Source organism: Anopheles coluzzii, chromosome 3 (assembly GCF_943734685.1).
Source record: "Anopheles coluzzii chromosome 3, AcolN3, whole genome shotgun sequence".
NCBI lineage: Eukaryota > Metazoa > Arthropoda > Insecta > Diptera > Culicidae > Anopheles > Anopheles coluzzii.
The window spans coordinates 84,189,200-84,209,376 of NC_064671.1; the positions used below are offsets into that span (position 1 = coordinate 84,189,200).

Here is a 20,177-nt window from a genome sequence, read left to right on the forward strand (position 1 = left end):
TTAAATTATTCATTGAAACTTCTCGCTGTATATCATATAAACAAGACAATTTATTTAATTCCGTAATGAAAATGTGTTTTTAATTGCCTCTTGCCCATTCTATAAAGCAAAGAGACACCTGTAGCTGTTTTGTTTGTTTGTCTGGTTGGATAACTGACAGAACGTCGCCTGACGTTTCCAGCGCTACAACCGCTTTGAGGTCTTATTGGCGGACGCATCCACGCCAACTAGCCACCTCAACATGGCCCTATCACACTCGGTATGTTCTTGTAGATGGTCTAAAAGGACTTTTCGAGCTGAATCGTCTGGTATAATGTATATGACATGGCCAGCCTTCCGGGGCCTGGTAAGCTTGGTACGCAGCACGACAGTAAAAGTTTGAAATTAAATTATCCTGCGCATGAACAATAAAAGATCCTGACGGTATGAACGATATGTCCAGCGAAGTCAGATTATTTATCTGAAATTCAAGAAGTTCTAGCTTTGTTGGGAAATGTGCACTGTTCAGCTTCACTTCGGTCAGTCGATTGCATTGTAGATTGTATAATAGTTAAGTTGTTCAAGCCTGCTACCCTTTTTATATTGACATTATTTATCTTATTCTGGAAACCTTATGAAATCCCTCCTCAACCTCAATATCATCTCAGGGCATTATGTTAACAACACGCCCGTCGTGGGTTCCAACCTCTTAATGACTGTTTCCACGTAGCAAGGACTGATTATCCACCTGCATGGTACTAATATTTCCTGAATGCCTGAATAAGCCGGCCCTAGTACATCACTCAAATAACCAAAATAGAACCAACGCGCAACAGTAAGTTGGAATAATTTCTTAACTTTATTTGGAATTTATGTATTTATCTCTTCTTCTGATTACTGTACTTGAATCAGGTGAATATATGGTTTAGGTCCAGATTCTAAACTACCTGATGATACTTTACTGATTCTATCGCTATGATCGGAGAAGCAACATTGAATATACATACTTCGGAAGATATTTGATCCTACAAAAAAAAGTTAAAAAAAAAACAATTAAACCATTGAACCAGAACCAATTACTACATCCGTTCTACCCAATTCAAAGCCGTTTGGCATTGTTTCATAATGCTGAATTTGCACGCGCGTTGGTGATGGTCGATAAATTTTTACGACCAAACGATGAAACGCAGCTTTCAAGCACGCGCGGGCTTACCACACAAATCCGCCCGAAAGTATGCAATCATTAGGCACGCATTCGCCGTTTGCGCTTGCTTGATAAGTGACCGTGAGTTTGCTCAAAGTTTGTCTTTTTCACTTGCGTATGGATTTTCTACCATTATGGGGAATCCCACGAATCATGATATCGAAAACGGGGAACCAGAAGTAAGGGCCTATGAATTTCCACCGATAATTGTCTCTTCCACAGCCCGCACTCGTTCGAAGGGGGAGGACAAGTTTTGCACGATACGCGAGCGTACGCATCCCCTCCTCGGATGACCTTGCAAACTTCACGGCAACCAGCCATACCGATCGCATCATCTCCTCCCCCTCCCTTTTGCGTATCGAACTCGTTTTTCCGATCCGCTTTGTTTGTATCGGCGCGCGCGTGTGTGTGTGTGCGTGTGGACTTACCAACCCCTGAAAGCCCTACAGTGGCTGGGGTTTTTCGGTGTTGCATCAGTTCAGTCATCCGAAAAAAAACAAAACCTGATTTCACCCGACACCTGTCACGAGGATGAGTGCCGGACGGCAGGTGGAACGGCAAACGGAAGGGGGGGAGGGTGTGATGCCGCCGACCAACATACACAAAAAGGCTGCGCTACGCACACCGACTCAAGGGCCCGGTTCGGTCTGGCTGTGTGTATGGGTCAAACATGCGGCACCGAACGAGCAACCATGATCTGCATGTTAGCGGCCGCGCGCTCACTATCAACATGGTGCGAGACCTCGAGACCGCCGCCGTCCGGTAGTGGATGATCGGTCGGTCCGAATCGACAGTTCAGTTCTGGTGGAGTCGTCGCTACACGCACAAGCGCAGCACAGCGCACAAGCGGAGTTTGTTTCTGCTTGGGGGGAAGGTTTTTGCTTTCGCGCAAAAGGATTCGCGTTCAGTTCCGTGCGCGAACTCAAGCCGAGAATGGCACTGTCTAGCTGTTGTGTGCGAGTTGGCGCGTAAGAACAAACCTCTATTCGGTGATGCGTTCCAGATCTCGTCTCGCGAGTGTGCGCTTTCATAAGGTTCTATCTGTGATTTGTGTGTCTAGTTTTTGTGAGTGACATAAACGTGATTGTGAGAATTATATATTTTGTAATTATAAGTTAAACAAAAAGCTCGAAAACATGACACCAACCAGTACCCTGTGCGTGATTTCGCTGTGGAGTGTCAGTGTGCTGATCCTGCTGCTGGGCGGGTGTGATCGGACCGCTGCCAACTTTATCACCTACGTGGACGATTCGGGCGAAACTGTGCCGGAAGACTATGTGCTGGACACGAAGCACGGGCGCAAGAAGGTCCGCCCGCAGGACTACAACGATGCGCTCGATCGGTTGATTGCGGATGCGCTCAACCAGACGGTGCCCCGGTCGAACGAGACCTCGTCCGAGGAGCTGGGATCCAGCTCGGCCGAGCAGAGCGTTGCCTGCATCGGCAGCCGACAGGTGAGATGGGCAGATGCAAATGAGCCGTCCTTGAACCAGGGGCGCGAAAGATATTGCAACCGCAGACCGTAGCCCAAGAGGCTCTGTTTTGGGGTTAGTGAAAGGAACCGGTGTAGCATTCGCGATTTTGGAGCAACTCTGAGGACGCATCAGAAATGAAGATCACGTTGCGTAAAGCATGGGGTGATCTTTGAGCCAGCTTACTCTCACCAGTCTTCTCGTTTGTTGAGTCTTGTTTGTGTGGCACCAGAGACAATGGTAGACCTTGGACGGCGAGCTCCCGTCCATTTTTGGGAGCAGCTGACCGATTGCGCACTAACGCCTCACTATAAGTGTGAGATGCGGTTAGCACTCTCATCGGTGGACTGTTAATTGCAACGACCGGTTCTCGATGTCTCCCCCATCCCCGTCGATAGAGTGGGTTTTTTGCTGTTTGTTTTATTTCCTCCACCTTCGACCTCAGCAGCTCCCAAGTTACCTTTTGGTGCGGCCCGTTAATGAGCAACAGGACTATGAGCGGACGATTAATGGAATAAAACGGTTCTCCGCTGTCCACACGGCTGAACACGATGACATGTTGGTTGTATAATTGCTTTAATAATACAACTGTATACGTACGGCTGCTGCTGCTGCTGGTTGCTAAAAGGTTGTTAGTCAAGACAACTCGGGCAAGGGGATGGGGTAGAAGTAGGTGCCCCGGAAGCCATGACGGGTTCTTAGCTGCTTAGAAAATCACCAGCCAGTTTTATTGTGCACCTTCCCGATTTCCTATTGCTAGCTGGAATGGAATCGGAGCGATTTTATTAATCGTTTTCACCCTCCATTTGGAAGAACAACTTTATTGACACTCTCGGGCAAAAACTCTGCTGAAACAAACAGCGCTTAAGGCTGGATGCTAATTCGGTTGCTGTTTATGACGCCTTTATCTCGTTTCCCAACAGCGGCATTAGAAAGCGCTCGAGGTAAACCGGGAGAAGCTGGAAAGGTGTGCACAGCCGCGAATGGCTGTGGATGCAGTTGCTCTAAAATTCTGCTGAATTATTCATCTGGCTAGAGACAGCGAGATAGAGACGCGGAGATCAAAGACCTTGCAGTTTTATTGCCTTTGTTCCTAAGAGAATGAGGAAGTTAGCTCTATACGCGCGAAAAAAACTTCTCATCAATATTGTACGCGTTTTTATCACGATAAATAAATCTGATCTACCTTCAGTGCATACATTTGCGCACGAAGTGTGTATGCACACGATGCAAAGGCTGGCTAAGGGGAAGGCTTTGTGTGCATTAAATCTTACACACATAACATAACTGGCAACATCAACTTAAAGCAAGGTTAATAAAATGTGCAAGAACCGTCTTTTGATTGCGCGAACAAACGGAACACAAAACAAGAAGCCTCCAAAAAGCTGCTGCACCATGGGGTGGAGGTTTTTGATTGCAAAATTTCTTAACATGTCTGTCTGGGGAAGTTAGCTGCCATCGTCCGTGTGTCCGCAGTGTGTGTGTGGCTGTGTCGAAGGACTTTACTTTCTACTTTGCTTTTCGGGTGACCTTTTCGGGTGCAACTGCAAGCCACAGCATGCAGTTTCGCGTGTGCCAACTGCATCGCTCCAACGTGCAACCGGAAATGTGCTACGGTTGCAGTGGTGGTTGTAGTGGTGCTGTTTTAATCATGAAGTAATGTGGTATCATTTTTCTTTCCGCGAGCGACCGCATCCTCCGTTCTGGGTGAATGTATTTATTGCTGGCTTGCCTGCCTTTTTTTTTATTTCACAACGATTCTAGAGACATCTCCGAGGCTTTAAGCTGGCAGGTTTTATGAAACAGGATTTCGGAATCGGTTGGAAGTGGTTTTTGCGAAAGTAGCATTCTTGACAGGTTCTTTGAAAGAGGAATGTGGTTGAAGAGGTACGACAATGAACGAATTAAAGATTATTTCGTCGATGGAAGGCACTGTGATGGTCTTTTGGTGGCATCTTTTCGCATCATTTATAATTCGCATTTGGCGTTTTGATCATGTGATCAAGATTGGGCAGGTTTTTCGCGATGGGAATGATACATTTGGCTTGGATTGGGAGAGGATGCCAAAAATGGACGCACTCTCGTACGCGTAATCTTGAAATTGTCCCTATGAAAAGTAGGATAAAGAACGGTTATGTAAATGTTGCGTCCAATTTTGATAGTCGGCGATCAATTTGCATAGCTAATGGTGTTGAGGGATAATGATGGAAGTTCCAAATATCACCAGGAACAGTGAATGGTTGAGATATGGTTTAGAATTAAACTAACGACTGTTTAAGGGAATACTGTTTAGGATTATGTGAATATTAATTCAACATTAATTCGTTCTTCCTCTTGCTCTAATTCTGCTTACTTGGTACAAAAACTGGTTTAGATCCAAGTCTAGACAATTTATGACATAATTAGATTACTAACAGCAAGGAAGTTATTCTTGCGTATGCGGGGACTTGGACCGTACGAGTTTTGAGCCTATGACGTGCATGTTTTGTTAGATCGTTACGAACCGAGAGTGTAATATGTGACCGTACTGATCAATTCACCATGCCTGGATCATAGATTATAACTGTCTCTACGTAACTATACACGATTAGTTTAACGTTTTTATATAATTTTTCAAACAATTTCATACAACCTGCAAGAAATTATAAGTTGAGTAGTCAAGTGCGTGGTTGCTAGAAACTGTAATAACGCAGGGAAGGAGACTGTAGCAATCAATTGATTGAAGATACAACATATAGAACGTGTGACGGTGAGACATTCTTAGAAAAGAAAGCATTTGGTTCCTTTTACCATTAATCCATGTGTTTTATCTGAGACGACCTGGCTTTATAACATTAAAATCTCAACAATAACTGATTGTGTAATTACGTGTAGTGAATGGTTGATCATCAATTTAACTTTTGTGACGTTAACAATGTTTTTGATTAGGTTAGAACTCAAGCCAAGTTGATATTGCACTAGAAATAAGCTAAAATGCGTCTCAGATACAAGGATACAATGTCTAATGCGAGCCGGCTCTTACAAAAGCTGCTGATGAAATCTTGTCATTGTTGAGCATAACCCAAGCCACTAACCTTCACCTTAACTTTATCGGACATTTATCACCACCATCAACACTTGGCACACAAAAAACTTAACAGCCAAACAAAACAATTTTCCATTTTAGATGCGTGCCGAACGCCCATTACTCTACGCCTTACCGAGCGAGCTTGGTTACACAAAACTTGTCACCTGCAAAACACTGATATTGATAATAGCTAATTTGTCTTGTCAACCTCGGGCTTCTCTCCCATTCCCCTTTCAGCCATTGCACATCGACGCGCTGGACAGGCTGACCGTGCGCAAGTGCTGCCCGAAGGGCCAATCGTTCCACCGTCTAAGCATAACCACCTGCCACCCGATGGATGTGCACGATCACATAACCCGCTTCACGCTGCTGGCCCGCCAGCTAAACTACTACGGTCCCGGGTGTCACGAGTACGGCAAGTACCTGCGCTACAACACGTCGATCGATAAGACGTGCGTCGGACAGCGGTAGGTGTAACAAGAGGCGGAGGGGGCACAAAACCGCCAAAGGTGTCGAATGGAGTGTCTAATTTCAAATTTCCTCATCCTCATGGCAGGTTGATCTTTAACGATCGTGGCACGCAGATGCTGCTGATCCAGAACGGCTCACTGCTGGTGACGCGCGGCGATCGGGTCGAGTTTTACGATGACTTCTGCGTGGAGGAGACGGGCAATATGGTGCTGGCGGCCCACATCTGTGACGCGCCGGGTGGCAGCCACGGGGACGATCTGTTCTCCGGGTGGTTGGGCACGGTGATGATAGTGCTGGCGCTGGTCGCCTCGGCCATTACCGTGCTGGCGTACGCGTTCGATCGCACCTTGCCCCACCGGTACGGGCCACTGATTGCGAGTCATGCAGGGCTGTTGGCGGGTGCCATACTGCTCGAATTGCTTCTAACGGCACTGCATCAAGGTAAGCGGTTATTGCTAGCATCCTTGAGAAGTTGGATCCTTGATAGATTGATGAGCCAGAAACGTATAATAGAATGTTGCGGACGGGTCTTTTCCAGATGTTTAAATGTTGTTTGTTATAATTGAGGTTAATGTACTAATTCCGACGAAGCAAGGACTGACAACAACTGGTTGCGTGGTAGTAACATTTTTCGGAAGCATGTACAAGCCGACATGATCGCGTAGGTCGTTGCGCTAAACAGAAGAAGCTGAAGCATAATAACTTTTTAGTATTCTTATTGAACTAGTGGACGTCTTTTTAACATTAAAATTCATTCAAAATTGTTGCTTTTGTGATAAAGAACTAAGAAAGCATCATACATCTTAAAAATAATTTTATATTATCAAGTATAAGGGATAAAAACGTAGCAAACAAAAACGATTAAACGCTGTCTAAACATTATATTCATGTGGTGTATTGTGACATTTTTTAAACAAGTATGTTGTCAGATATTCTTATGAATTGTCCTAGAGATCCAATCTAAGGATCACTTTTTGTAGTATGTGATTGCAGCATATTCTCGCGAAATTAGGAGATGCTATCAAAGCAGTTGGGGATAGCTATATTCCTTTGACAGCCTCAAGATAGCCTCAAGATAGTCTTCAGAAGCTATAATCCTTCTATGAGGAACTCTTTTGATGAGATTATTGTGTTTTACTGTAACATTCTGGACTAAGTAGCTAGGAATATTTTAATTTGGAAAGCAAATTGACATGATTTCTAGCAGTGAATCTCTATACATACAAGGTTTCTCTATTTATCTCTAAAACTTTAACTTCAATTCGTTAAAGCTCATTTCAACTCTGCCAATTGATTGTTGAATCAAAGCAATTGAGCCATTGAAATAGTTGAAATTAGTTTTTACGAGTTGAACTGGTTAGAGAAACCTTGTATGGTACTTGATACAAGTACCTCTTGAGCATAGTTTGTCTAGACGACAATAACGACACATTACGACTACAAATACAAACACTAATTAGACCATCTAATTGTATGCCTTAATGCTATGAAAAATATTCCAATTCCATCAGAAATTTACTAAAACTTACAATTCCATATTCCCATAGAACATTACCGGCCCGCGGTTGACATGCTGGTAGAGATCTCGTACGCCATCTTCGTGATCTTCAGTGCAATGCTGTTCTTCTCCTCGGCCACCGGTACTACCAGCATCAACTATCGCCTGCTACTAGTAGCCGTATTCTTCATTTCCTCCTGCTCGCTCGTTGCTGTCGCACTGACGTTCTACTCCGAGCGGGTCCTCCTGATGGCAGTGCTGTCCAGCCTGCTCGTGGCGTTAATCATCTGCGCCGCCAACGTGTACACCTCCTTCGGGCGCAATCATCTCGGGTTTAACAGTAGCGAGAACCCGTTCGAGATTATCAACGAGGGCAGCACGGCCAAGCGCATGGATCAGCGGAAGGAACTGTAAGTATGACCGAGCTACGGTGCGATTACGCTAGCAGCGCACTAACTAACTCACCGTCATGCACTTCAATTTCACGCAGCACGGTCGTATCGACGTTCGCTTGTGCCACCCAGATCATCGTCTGGATCCCGTACTCGATGGGCAAGTACACGCTCCTGTCCGTGCTGGCCTGGAACGCGATCATCATCTTCGTCGTGTTCGTGGGCCTCCGGCGACGTTCGATCGGGCTGTGCAACGTTGGCCAGCGGGTGAAGCTGCAGCGCCCGGGACAGGTGTCGATCAGCTCACCGTACGCCGACCATCAGATGCCGCACGATACGCAAACCGTCCTGCCGCCGGACGACGAGATTGAGGTAGAAAATGAGCTGCGCGTGGTGTAGCAATCTTAGTGCTTACCACTGTCACTGCTACTACTACGACGCACTAAAGTCGTAATTTAGACTGTACATAAGAACGAGGCGATAAACACGTTTCGTGTACTAGCAGAATCTGTGCTGTTCCGCGTCATAGTTTAAGACTCCTGCGCAAGTGCGCAACGTTAGCTCACCTGATGATACTGTTTCCTCTGGACCCATCCCCGGCTTGCCCGCTCACACACGAACTCATTAGTCACCGGGCGTTCCGGATCGTCGAGGCACCGTCGCACTGAAAAAAAAAACCATCGAAGGTTTGGAACGGAGGAATATGTTTTTGGATGTAAGAAAAATACGCGAAATAAATAAAACAAACAACACCCCAAAACCCGTTGGTTCGGATTCACATCGCATTTCTTTTTCTTCGTTCCTCGTCGGTCGTTTTGCGCGTTCAAACCGGTTTGAACTCTTTCACGGTACGGTGGCCTTGACGTATTTTTTGGAGATTCTCAGCCTCTGAAGCTGACCAGCAGATGACTATTGTGCTTCTTCGAATGACTTTGGAACGAAATGAACCAAATCGAGCATTGGAAATGAAATCGTTCCACCCGGTTTCGGGTGTGGCCCGGGGGTTTTGCTCTTTCTCGGTTGGGTGATCGTTCGTCATTGGAGCCGGCTGGCATACTGCAGACATTATACTGCTGTGTTTAATAAGGTAAGGGGTATGAATCGTTCTCGTGTAGATTGTAGTTTTAATGTCCTAGAAATACTGAAGGCCCCCTTGTAATTGCATTCGTGTACACGGCAAAGTGAATGGTGCAAAAATGCGAGATTTATGGGATGAATGTCCAAAAATACTTTTTCTGCAGTACGTCTCAATAAAACGCGCAATAAAAACATAGCATTTATTAACGTGGAAGAGTAAAGAAAAAATAACCGTAACCTCGAATACTAAAACACACGACAAAGGACAACGTTTCCATAAGAAACGACATCACAAAACCGGCTCAGGGGATGTCCATGCCCGGTTGGATTTTCCAACTGAACGGCAGAGAGCGAACCACAGCAAATTAACCCCCAGTCTCCATTCCACCTGTGGGCCGAGGCGGGCGAATTAAAAGGGCCCTCACCTTGTACGGTAATTTTCTTATGATTCATTCACGGTCGTACTTTCCGATCGTACCGGGCGCGTGTGGTGGAAAGGTTAGACGATCTTGTACCGTTTTCGCTTTGTGGGGATTTAATCGAATGGAGTGGTTTATCCAAGCAGAGCTGTATGTTGTATTGGGTACAGACATTTTTTGACAAAACAACTAATAAAATAGCTATAACTTTCTCCAAATGAAGCAGACACACTTCCAAATCATGACATTTAAATGTTCACATTAATGCTAATTCTTCCCCTTTGTAATATGATCGTAAACATTATTGCTAGGAAAATATCCAATTCCGTTACAAAACTTCGTTTCCAATTCATTGGAACAATTAACTCAACGCCAGGGGTGAGCAAACTGTGAAATGAATGCTTCTTTTGTTTGCTCCACGCAATATTGGAACGGATGAATGTATTGTTATCCACAAAAAGGTTATGAAAATTCAAAAATATCTGTAGAAATTCAATCAATTCAGTTTAATAATTATCTTTACCATTATCAAGAATACATCTAATTATTGTTGCTTTCAGCTTGAATCATTTTATTTGACATACAGTACAGTCGTATCCATTAAAATTTTTACTCTTATGTTCCATTTTTTCATAGCTTGCATTAATGATTCTCTCTACTTTATTTTACTCTACTCTCCACACTCTATTCTCTCTACTACTCTATTCTAAAAAGTGTTGGAGTAAAAGTAGAAATTATGATGAATCTTTTCGAATCTCGAGTAGATTTTTAGCATTTTTGTTGTGTTAGAGTATAAAGTGTATTAAAAGTATCAACACAATTCTATAATTTCATAGTTGCAAAAGAAAAAAACAAAACTTATGAAATTGAATACGTTTTCAGAGAATTGTTGATTCCGGTAAGGACGCCAACAAAGAAGACGCCACTGACATTTTAAAAATTCTCATAATATTTGTTAACCATTGGAATCGTTTGAATAAATACTCATTAAATTGCTGATTTCAGCAATTTTCGAGGCGTTTTAGAAACGAAGTAATATGTTAAAAAAAATATTCATATGCAGTCAAATAGGTTTCTTAGAGACAAACAAGCTGATGCCAAGGAGGCAGAAATTAATGCATTACATAAACACATTGATCGCATTTTAACATTTTAACGGCAACGACTGTAAATTGATATTAAACAATATCGTTTTGGGCGTTATTGGTTGTCCGTACATAGCAATAAACGCATAATTAAAATTTTTCGATTGCAATATGTTGGAATAAATATCAAAACGAAACATTGTTGATGAGTCAGTCATTTTTTACAATTATGCTCATTACAATTTATTGGAGAAACCATGGTTGCTCATCCCTGCCCTCATGATGCTATCCAATCTCATTGTTTATGGATAACTTTATGCGCACAAGAGTGGGTTCCCCTTCCCCAGGGCCAACTGGGTTCATCCCGGACGAGATCAAAAGAAAAGAAAAAAAAGGAAGCAAAGGGTGCTTATTTATGCGTAGCATGTTTCCTAACCTAAAGCGCACGGGCGCGCCAGCGTATCCAGCTGCCACCGGAATGCGCGTCAGCTTTTACACGCGTAAAATTTAAACTACCAAAAAAACCACGCAGCAAAACACCCCGACCGGAAGCGCAAGATAGAACCGCACCAGGTCGTGGTAGGAAGTGGCTCCCGCTCCCATAGATGGGTTGTGTATTATTGTTAAACGTTTGCAGTAAAACAAGGGAAAGAAACAACCCCCTACCCCAAACCGACAGAAGAGCATTCGGTTCGGTGGCCAGTGTACGTTCGGAAGTCATGAAGAACGGAGTAACGCACAGCACATCTCGAAAGCGAGCGACGTTTTTTCGAGTGGCAAAACGGGGCGAATCTGATTAGATAAATCTTATCATCATCGACAGTGTTGCGCGTTGAGACGTGAGGGAGCTTAATTGAACCTGCTTGTGTGAGCACCCCTGCGTACAGGTAGAGCTCGTCGGGTTTGCTAGTGTCCGTGTGACGACCGTTTCTTTCGCGAACTCGCGGGGTGAACCAGTTTCTGGGGGAGGCGACCGGAATAACGAATTCTCGCGCGGTTACATTGTGATATGGTGGCATTTTTGTGTCGTCGGTGGTTGTATCAACAGTGCCCCGGGGTTTGCTGGCGAGGGTGAATACAGAGAATGCAGAGAGTATGGCCGCGAGAGCAGTGAGAGCAGCGAACGCGTAGCTTAAGCGACGAAGCAACGAGATTAAACCGAGCCTCGACGTGGTTGGCGTGAGATGAGAGTGCGCACCAGCGAGAGCGTGAGCGGAGAGATTCTTCTTTAGTAGCTAAGTGAGTTAGCTTCGCACGGTTTCAGTGTGCTTGTGCCGGTCGATGGGGATGACAATATGAAAACACCCACCAGTCGTTTTTATCTGAGAAGCAGGAGCAATCAACTGTTGACAGTTCGATGTAGTGAACGGTGAACACCTCCGATCTAGGTAGAGCATGTAACGACATCGCATTTAAGCAAGGTGATTAAAAGGTACGCACGTGACCACGCGTGTATGGTGAAGTGCTCTTGAAAAGGAAGAGGAAAAGGTGATAAAAAAACGAAAGTGTGCTACATTATGTAAGGCTATACACACGGCCAAAGATTCCTGCTCGAGGTTAAACGCGTTCGTCACCTGGTTTGGATGTGCGTTTGAGTCACTGTTCCTAGCAAAGCGCCGTCCTTGATGAGTTGTGCTCTTCTACCAGCACAGCCAAGTCGGTCGTCAGACGTCAGACGTTTGAACAAACGCGTGTGTCCGTAAATTCCCTATTAGTGTTTGTGTGTTCTACAATCGTACAACAGCTGTTCGGGGTGACACGTGTGTTTGGTTGTGTTAGCGTTCGATCGTCTTGCAGCGTTTGGCGGCCCCTACGTAGTTCTTCCGTGCCGTAGGTAATGATGGTTCGTTGCGCCATGCGGACGTTTGTGCGGTTGTGCTGTTTTGTGCTTTTGTGTCTGGTGGTGCTGCTCGATGGCAGCGTGGCGACGATAGATAACGCTACGGGTGCGGTTCGCGACAACTCGCTGCCGAGTGAAGTGCCTGCAGTAGTGTTTGACCAATCCAGTGTGGCCGTGCCGGCAGCTACCGAACTGTCGACAGCAACGATTGCAACAGAAACGAGCCCCGCCACCACAGTGGCGACGTCATCATCGTCATCGGTCGCTACCGGTAATGAGGCCACCCAGAGCGTGACGACAACAACCGCCACTGTGCCGGTGTCTACCGTACCTTCGACGCAGATTGAGCCGATTCATCAGCTACAGGCCGCCACCTCATCGGCCGGCGATGGCGAGCTTCCTGCCAACTGTTCGGAATTTAGTGTAAGTACCTGCAGCCGGCCGGTATGCGTCACAATAGGCGGTTACATTCCTTCACGATGACGATGCCAATAAAATGCATCGATAAGCGGTGGGCCACCACCGAACTGTACCACATTCGGTTGATAATGAAGCGCGCACGGATAGCAGAGCGCAGCGTAATAAACCTTCACGAAATCCGGCCTGCCCTACCTGTGGTCGTTTGCGGCAGATGATGGCTTCTAGAGGGTGCTGGGTGAGCCGTCGCAAACCCGCTCTAATTGCCATTTAACGAACTACACACGATTCCTTTTTGCCATCTGAACCGATGTACAACCGCGCGAAGGTGGTTACCCTGGGTGGAAAAGTGTTCCGTGATAATTCGATATGCAAAGCATGTAGGGGTTTTGGGTACGTTCTTCAACAGTTCAGCTCACTTTGCTGAGCGTTCGGTGCAGAAATGGTGGACCAAAATGGAGCTAGAATTATTCGCCCCTCCCGAACACAGCTAACCGGAAGCGGATGGCAGAAGCTATTTACATGTCTAGACGGATTTTGTGTGCACAGCCTGCGTGTACGGTTTGCACTCTTCTTCACGAATGTTATAAAGATCCATTTGTCGGTCTGTCGTGATGTGATGCCGTTCCGTCGCAAAGTAACCGTATCGTATCGCGTCCGTGACACAGTTGATCGAGGTCATTAATAAACCTGTGGGTGATCGCAATGAACGGTGATTGAATGTGATCGTTCGCGATCGGTCCGGGGCCGGTGCCGCGGTGGCGTGTCGTGGTGTTGGGGTTTTCGTTGTTGTGGCCCGTTCGGTAAATCGAGCATGTTGATTTACCTTCCAAATGTGTCATGCTGAACGGTAAACAATAAGCTTTACTGTTGATGTTCAGCTGTTAGCAACAGTTGGATGTGGAATGGGCTAGAACGAATGGGTTTGGCTTTAGTTTAATGTGGTGCTCGTTCACATTTTTGTTATGCACGGCACGGTGGGTTGAGCTTGACCTGTTGACCCGATGTATGGAGTATAAAGTTATACCGAAATGCCTTATGAAATAATGGGCTAGAAATATATAAAAAACATCTTCAAAGGGTTTTTTGTTGTTGAAAAACTGGCTCTTGCAGATCTTACTATCTCTTCCCATTGATTATTTGCTACGCGATGGTTTTGAATTTGTCTCCCGATTCGACTGTTTGGCTCGTCGATTTCATTTGTTCATAGTATTATCCGCTCAGCATATTTGAAACAAATTATTCAAAAATGGTCCTCATAAATTAAAAATTTATTTCATCCGTTCCTTTAAGTGAAGAGTTTGCTGAACTCTGGCTTAGATCGCTGGGCCTAGATGCCGAAATATTTAAAGCTAAACGATGGTAGTTTTAAGTACAGTCTCTTAACCAGTTTTGCGTATTCGGAGAAACGCGGTTTCCTAAATTTAACAGTTCATTTGCCAAAGCAGTACAATTATCAAATGGAAAATTAGTTGATTGAAGCTAAACATTTCCTAATTTTCTGCACGAATCAGGTGAGTGTATAAAAATACTAAATCTCAAGCAATGCCCAAATGCCCATACATGAACTGTATTTTGGCTGATAATCGTAAACTGAAGAACTAGCTTGGATATCCAACAATGAAAGTGATTTGACACAATAGACAATTTTCAAATCCTTTGTCATGTCATGTCATGTGTAAGGCATCTTAAAAGTTGGTTAAAAATCAAAGTTACCCAATGCACCAAAGCCACCAATATCGTCCGAGATCTGATGATGAATTTTGTGTGACGGACATAGAATGTCTGGTAGAAACTCGATAAATAATTGAACATGGGATAATTGATGATCCATTACGTTTCCCAAGCAACAAAAATAAGAAACCCCATCTATTATTGGGGCCCTTTCCGTTGTAAGTTCGTAGGCTGAAATTTCAGCCTGTCAGCTGTTTGCATTGTATAGCAGTTTTCGAGCAGCTATCTAAGTGAGTATAATATACAGGTGGGCTTATCCCAAGGTGTATGAATTTAGAAGGCTGATTTTTATCGCTTCTGCTTCTGAATGAAGATTGTAAGAGTGTTTTGAGTATTCGTCAAGCCTCCAGAAAGCTTGCTTGAACAAAAGTTTTCACCCATCCTGTCAAAATTGATATTCAATTTGGTTTAAAAAACATACTATGAGACCACCTGGACTACATGCACTTTGATTCCAGATTTCACCACCAGATCTCTTTAATGCACCTTGGGATAAATGTAAACAACACCGTGTTTTCGAGCAGGTACTCGAACCTAATTCTAGCTTTGAGGCTAGAATAATCTAGACTGAAAATTACAGGTTAGTTTTTTTGTGTGGTTTTATATGGAGTGTTTACATGATTTCAGCCTCCAACTGTCAAACTCCATACAAAAAACTGACTAGAATCGTGAAGGGCCCCATTGTTCAACTGTACATGCACCAGATCAAGATGACAAAATTAGATAATCAAAATTATCGGGAAAAGTAAAAACTAATGCGTAATTTAGGAATTCTGTGCACAGAAATTCATTGCATTAATTACTACTTGATCGTATTTCGAATTTGGTGTAAATCTAATTGATTATTCACAATCCTCTCATTCGATCCATCACTCCTACAGGCCTCTCCCATACAGCTGATGTACAGCGAGCGGGCACGTATTCGCAAGTGCTGCCCACCGGGACGCATGATCGAACCGCGCAGCAACTTCCAGTACGAGTGCGTGCCCGGCAGCCGAGAACTCCAGATCGATACGATCGATGCCCAGTTCTACGGCAACAACGAGTGCATTGAGGTGAGTGAAATCGTACCAGAGCTGCCGGTAGTGTGGAACGATCTGTGCGAAGGCGATCCGCAGGCCCTGATGTACAGTGCCGACCAGGGCGACGAACTGTTTGTGCTGCAGAACGGATCGCTGTTGGTGCTGGAGCTGGGGTCTCTCGTTTCCGTGTTCGATAGCTACTGTGTGGAGATGACCGGAGACTCGCAGCTGTTGGCAAAGGTGTGCGAACAGGTCCGGATCGATCGTATAGGGGTGATCGAGTTCTTCATGCTGTTCAGCTCGTTGCTTGCCGTGCTCGCGCTGCTCATCACCGCACTCAGCTATTCGTTTGTGCCAAAGCTGAAAGATAGCTTTGGCTATCTTATCGCGGTCCATGCCGGCACGTTCGCTATCGGGACGATCTTTTTCGGGCTTGCGCGATGTGCGGGACGCTGTATCGATCCGGCCAATGTTGGTAGGTGTTCAATGTCATTCGGGGTGCCCCACGAACAGTTTGTCGTCTTCAATGTATCGCTTTATTGTACATTTACAGAGGTCACCGAAATGTTCTCAAACGCACTACTTGGAACCTCGGTGTTTGTCTTCTTCCTGATGAACGTTTATAACACCATGTACGTGGCGTACTACATCCCGAACGGGCTCGAGTACGAGAACAAGAACAAGCGAGACATGTATGCGTTCCTAGCCGTACTGTACTGCATCACACTAGTGCCCTTGTTCCTATTTCCCAGAGGTAAGAGTGGTATTACTCAGAGAGGTTCAAACAAAAGAAGGGTCTTTTAACATCATTCCTTTTTTGCAGGAGGACTCATATGCATCGTGTTTCTGTACTTTGGAGCGATTGTGCTCGCACACTTCCTCTCGTGGCACTACGCGCGACGCCTCACCTCCGGCATCTACCTGCAAATCAGTGGCCAAACGAAGATAAACCAAACGCGGCTGAACGAAATCAATGGACAGTAAGTTGATAGCGCTGCACCACATCTTAAGCAAAGAAGGGTGTGCACTTCCCTTTATTGCACAGCTCCACTAAATGTACCTCCTTTTTTTGCCACACCCTTCCATTTGCCCAGGAGACACCTCTGCCTGATCGAGACCGGCTTTGCTCTGTTGCTGTGGGTCATTTTGGCGGGCCTGATACTGTCGAAAAGCATGTCCGGCAATGCGCGCATCGTGGCCGTGTGCTGTATCGCGCTGCAGGGACTGTTTATCGGTGTGCTGTTTGTCGCTGGTCAGCAGCGCTGGATCATACTGCGCGAGTGCTGGAGCAACTCGGGCTCGGTCGACCTGCGGGCGGTCGAGAACGGGGTCGAGATGAAAACGTTCGTCAAGCCGAAGGTGATGGTGGAGGAAAGCGAAGATGCAGCGCCCACGTAAAAGCCGGTGCTCGGGTGTTCGGGTGCACTGTCCGCCAGTACCGCAAAACAAAGGCCATATACTGTATCTGTGATCCCGTTTTTGTCCCGTACCGATTACATGTATTACTGACACGGGACGGTGACACGAATCGATCGATAGATGTCGAATTCGAATATTTAGTAGTTACCAAAACGATTGGCGAAAGTGTTGGAGAGCTGTAATGCTGTGCCAAAGCCAAACCACCCAATCACAAACATGAAGTTGGATTGATAGTGCGAGTGTGTTTGGAAGAACGAAGCATTAACGAGATACGAACATTAGACTGTAAGATAATATTAATAGAAGTATGTAATAAAAGAGAGATTTACAGATGAGTTTCATTAGAATATGATATTATTTATCTGCTTCAATGATCATTATGGTAGTTATCATAATATGATTAAACAACACCAATTAAATGTATTGCAATCATTTAGGTTATATTGTACGTATCACAATGAACAAATGATGGGTATAAGCGCATTGAATTATCTTCTATCTCCTATAAAAGTCGTGATGACGTCGTGACGTAAACACCGTATCAGAAACTTTGGCATGCTTACTTAAAAGCCAATCCATTTTAGCCAGCACATTTTATTGAACACCACTGTCGCTTATTATTGATAGTAGTTGTTATGGTTGTTGTAAGGAAAGCCTGAACGAACTTGACTTTCAATTGTACACGCGTCAAGTAGCAAGTCGTTGTAAAGGTTGTAAACATTCCAAATGTCTTTGTTTACTAGAAGCCGCAACAAATATCGTGCAGACTTAAGTAGACTTTCGTGAAATGAACCGGTCAACAATTATTCTCCAGGCTGCTCGGTTCCTGGCTACAACCTCTTATTTATGTAGAGATCACATCACCGAAAGATCCAGCCTTCACCTGATCCAGCCATCGATCTCCCTGTTTGCGCCTCATGCTGAACTGGGGATCGCTGTCGAACACCTTCTTGGTGGGGAATCCTCATATCTACACCAGCCATCGTATCATGTCAACACTCCTCCAAAGATGGTCCGGTGGATGCGTCGCTCAAACACGCCCAGAGCGTTTGCACCGGATTTCGCTGCTGATGTCGTTTTCTGACGTAACGACCGTCGTAAGATAGAAGAGCTTCTTTACTACCTCAAGATTGTCACCATAAACTAATACATTGAGTCTTCGGCAAGTAGGTTCTTCGTCTTCTCAATTCGTTTTTCGCAATTCAATTCTTGCTGCTTCGCGCTTGAGTTGGGTGGCTGCCTCACACATCTTCGCTGTCATTTTGCCGATGATGTCGATGTCATCCGCGAAGCCAAGAAATTGGAGAGACCGGTAGAGGATCGTGCCACGGATGTCGTGGTGTAGCCCCACGCTTCGAATGACACCCTCCAGGGCGATGTTGAAGAGCAGACATTGGAGTCCTTCACCTTGCCACAGACCACTGTGAGATTCGAACGATTCCGACATCAACCTGGCCACTCTCTCCTTGAACTGCACCCTGTTCATGGTGGCTTCTAACAGCCGAATCAACATCCCAGGAAAGTAGTGCCACTGCATGAAACACATCTTTGAAACACTCATGTAAACTTGGCGTGTACCCTACCAGTAAACTTGTGGCCAGCTTGAGAAACCCTGTAATGCACCATAGTGTATCAAATATGTTCTTCTAAGTAATTTTGAATTGATACTGTAATTCCACCTAATCTCACAGCGTACGAGGGAAGCTAAGATAAAAATGCCAGCTGTTGTGATATGCAATTTTTATCTGGTTTTCTAGACGCTGCTCGGCGATCGGCGTGTTGCCGCCTGGGTGAGGTAACGCTTTTAGGGTGATGCATATTTGCTTACTGATAAATGATACGAATGAATAAATGAGTTTCTTTTCCGTCAGCTCTAATTTTGGACCTTTATGGTGGGTAAACTGGGTAAAACTATAAAAATAAAACACTTCCGTATTGATATCTTCCATTCATTCGGGTGTGCCATATCTTGCTTAGCTCCTTTTCCTTTGATAAATTATGATTTGTTCCCGTCCGCTCAAATCACCACAAACAGCTACATCGTAAATGAGTTTAAAATACGCTTCGTGGAGACGTAGTCTACGTAATTTTGAAATTTTACGCTAGGAATGCACATCACTACTGGTAACAGCCAGAAAATCTTGTATACAGGGTTTCTCAGCTATTGTAAGATCCGTTGGAGTGATGCAATCCTTGATAAAGAAACAAATAATGAACTGATAAAAATACGATAACACAAAATAGATCTTTTCACGAATAATTACTTGTTTTCATGTGGAGTCGTGTAAGTAGTTCTTCAAATTGTTCGACTATGGCGTACACTAAAGTCAACAAGAAGCTCTGGGTCTTAAACGCTTGATCGCATGTTAGCTTGGCCAATAGAAAATGTAGTAGGAAGGATGAGTTACTGCTACTGCTATGTTAAAATAATATCAAGCGGTGACAGCTAGTGGATCGTCTACAGCAGGTATGTCAAACTGGCGGCCCGCGGGCCGCATGCGGCCCGCGTCGATTCTGAATGCGGCCCGCGAGAATATTTTGAGAATTGCTAAAAGCACTGCAAACCATAAATCTGTTATTACTATTTGTCAAAGTGTATTAAATTTTCCAGAGAAGAACAATCCTTTTGTTGGTATATGGAAACTAACATGAATGTACCCATAACATCTCATAAACTTATTCTACACAAAGGTACATATCAATCGAGACCCTTAAGAATCATTGAATCGAATGCAAGCTCAGTCGTATTATGTTTCGATTAAATTCTGAATATTAGCATAATTTTGTGCACACTCGATTGCACATTCTGTATGGAAAAATAGATCTGCGTCAACTGGCTACAAACGAAAAAGGAATGAAAATAACTTGATACATACACTAGGAAACTTCGCAACAACTAATGATGGATTGTCAGAATCGCATCCACGGCTCAAAACCATTTTCGATCTTAGCTATAGCAACTTCGAATCCGGCCAAATCAAACCAACAGTTACCGTTCGGTGCCGTCCGAAGCCTATAGAGCCGTTAGGAGCCATTCGGAACCGTTGGAGTCATCGGTTGTCCCACCGAATTTGACAATCT

General features: G+C 44.7%; 2 protein-coding genes across 2 annotated transcripts; both read left to right on the plus strand.

Annotated features, from left to right (window-relative positions):
• Nucleotides 1-1,762: 1,762 nt before the first annotated feature.
• On the plus strand, nt 1,763-8,865 carry LOC120957902 (uncharacterized). The gene is made up of 5 exons (XM_040380339.2): nt 1,763-2,637; nt 5,960-6,189; nt 6,279-6,634; nt 7,741-8,101; nt 8,182-8,865. The coding sequence occupies exons 1-5, from the start codon at nt 2,320-2,322 to the stop codon at nt 8,480-8,482; spliced, it is 1,566 nt and encodes a 521-aa protein (XP_040236273.2). The 5' UTR covers nt 1,763-2,319; the 3' UTR covers nt 8,483-8,865.
• Nucleotides 8,866-11,374: 2,509 nt separating this feature from the next.
• LOC120957545 (uncharacterized) lies at nt 11,375-17,431 on the plus strand. The gene is made up of 5 exons (XM_040379799.2): nt 11,375-12,927; nt 15,537-16,152; nt 16,231-16,431; nt 16,501-16,657; nt 16,772-17,431. Exons 1-5 carry the CDS (start codon nt 12,502-12,504, stop codon nt 17,073-17,075), a joined length of 1,704 nt encoding a protein of 567 aa, XP_040235733.2. The 5' UTR covers nt 11,375-12,501; the 3' UTR covers nt 17,076-17,431.
• Nucleotides 17,432-20,177: the final 2,746 nt, after the last annotated feature.

Coding starts and splice junctions, on each gene's coding strand:
- LOC120957902 (XM_040380339.2), top strand. CDS start 2,320: ATGACACCAACCAGTACCCTGTGCGTGATTTCGCTGTGGAGTGTCAGT. Junction 2,638..5,959: donor CCTGCATCGGCAGCCGACAG/GTGAGATGGGCA, acceptor TTCCCCTTTCAG/CCATTGCACATCGACGCGCT. Junction 8,102..8,181: donor ATGGATCAGCGGAAGGAACT/GTAAGTATGACC, acceptor AATTTCACGCAG/CACGGTCGTATCGACGTTCG.
- LOC120957545 (XM_040379799.2), top strand. CDS start 12,502: ATGATGGTTCGTTGCGCCATGCGGACGTTTGTGCGGTTGTGCTGTTTT. Junction 12,928..15,536: donor CCAACTGTTCGGAATTTAGT/GTAAGTACCTGC, acceptor TCACTCCTACAG/GCCTCTCCCATACAGCTGAT. Junction 16,658..16,771: donor CTGAACGAAATCAATGGACA/GTAAGTTGATAG, acceptor CCATTTGCCCAG/GAGACACCTCTGCCTGATCG.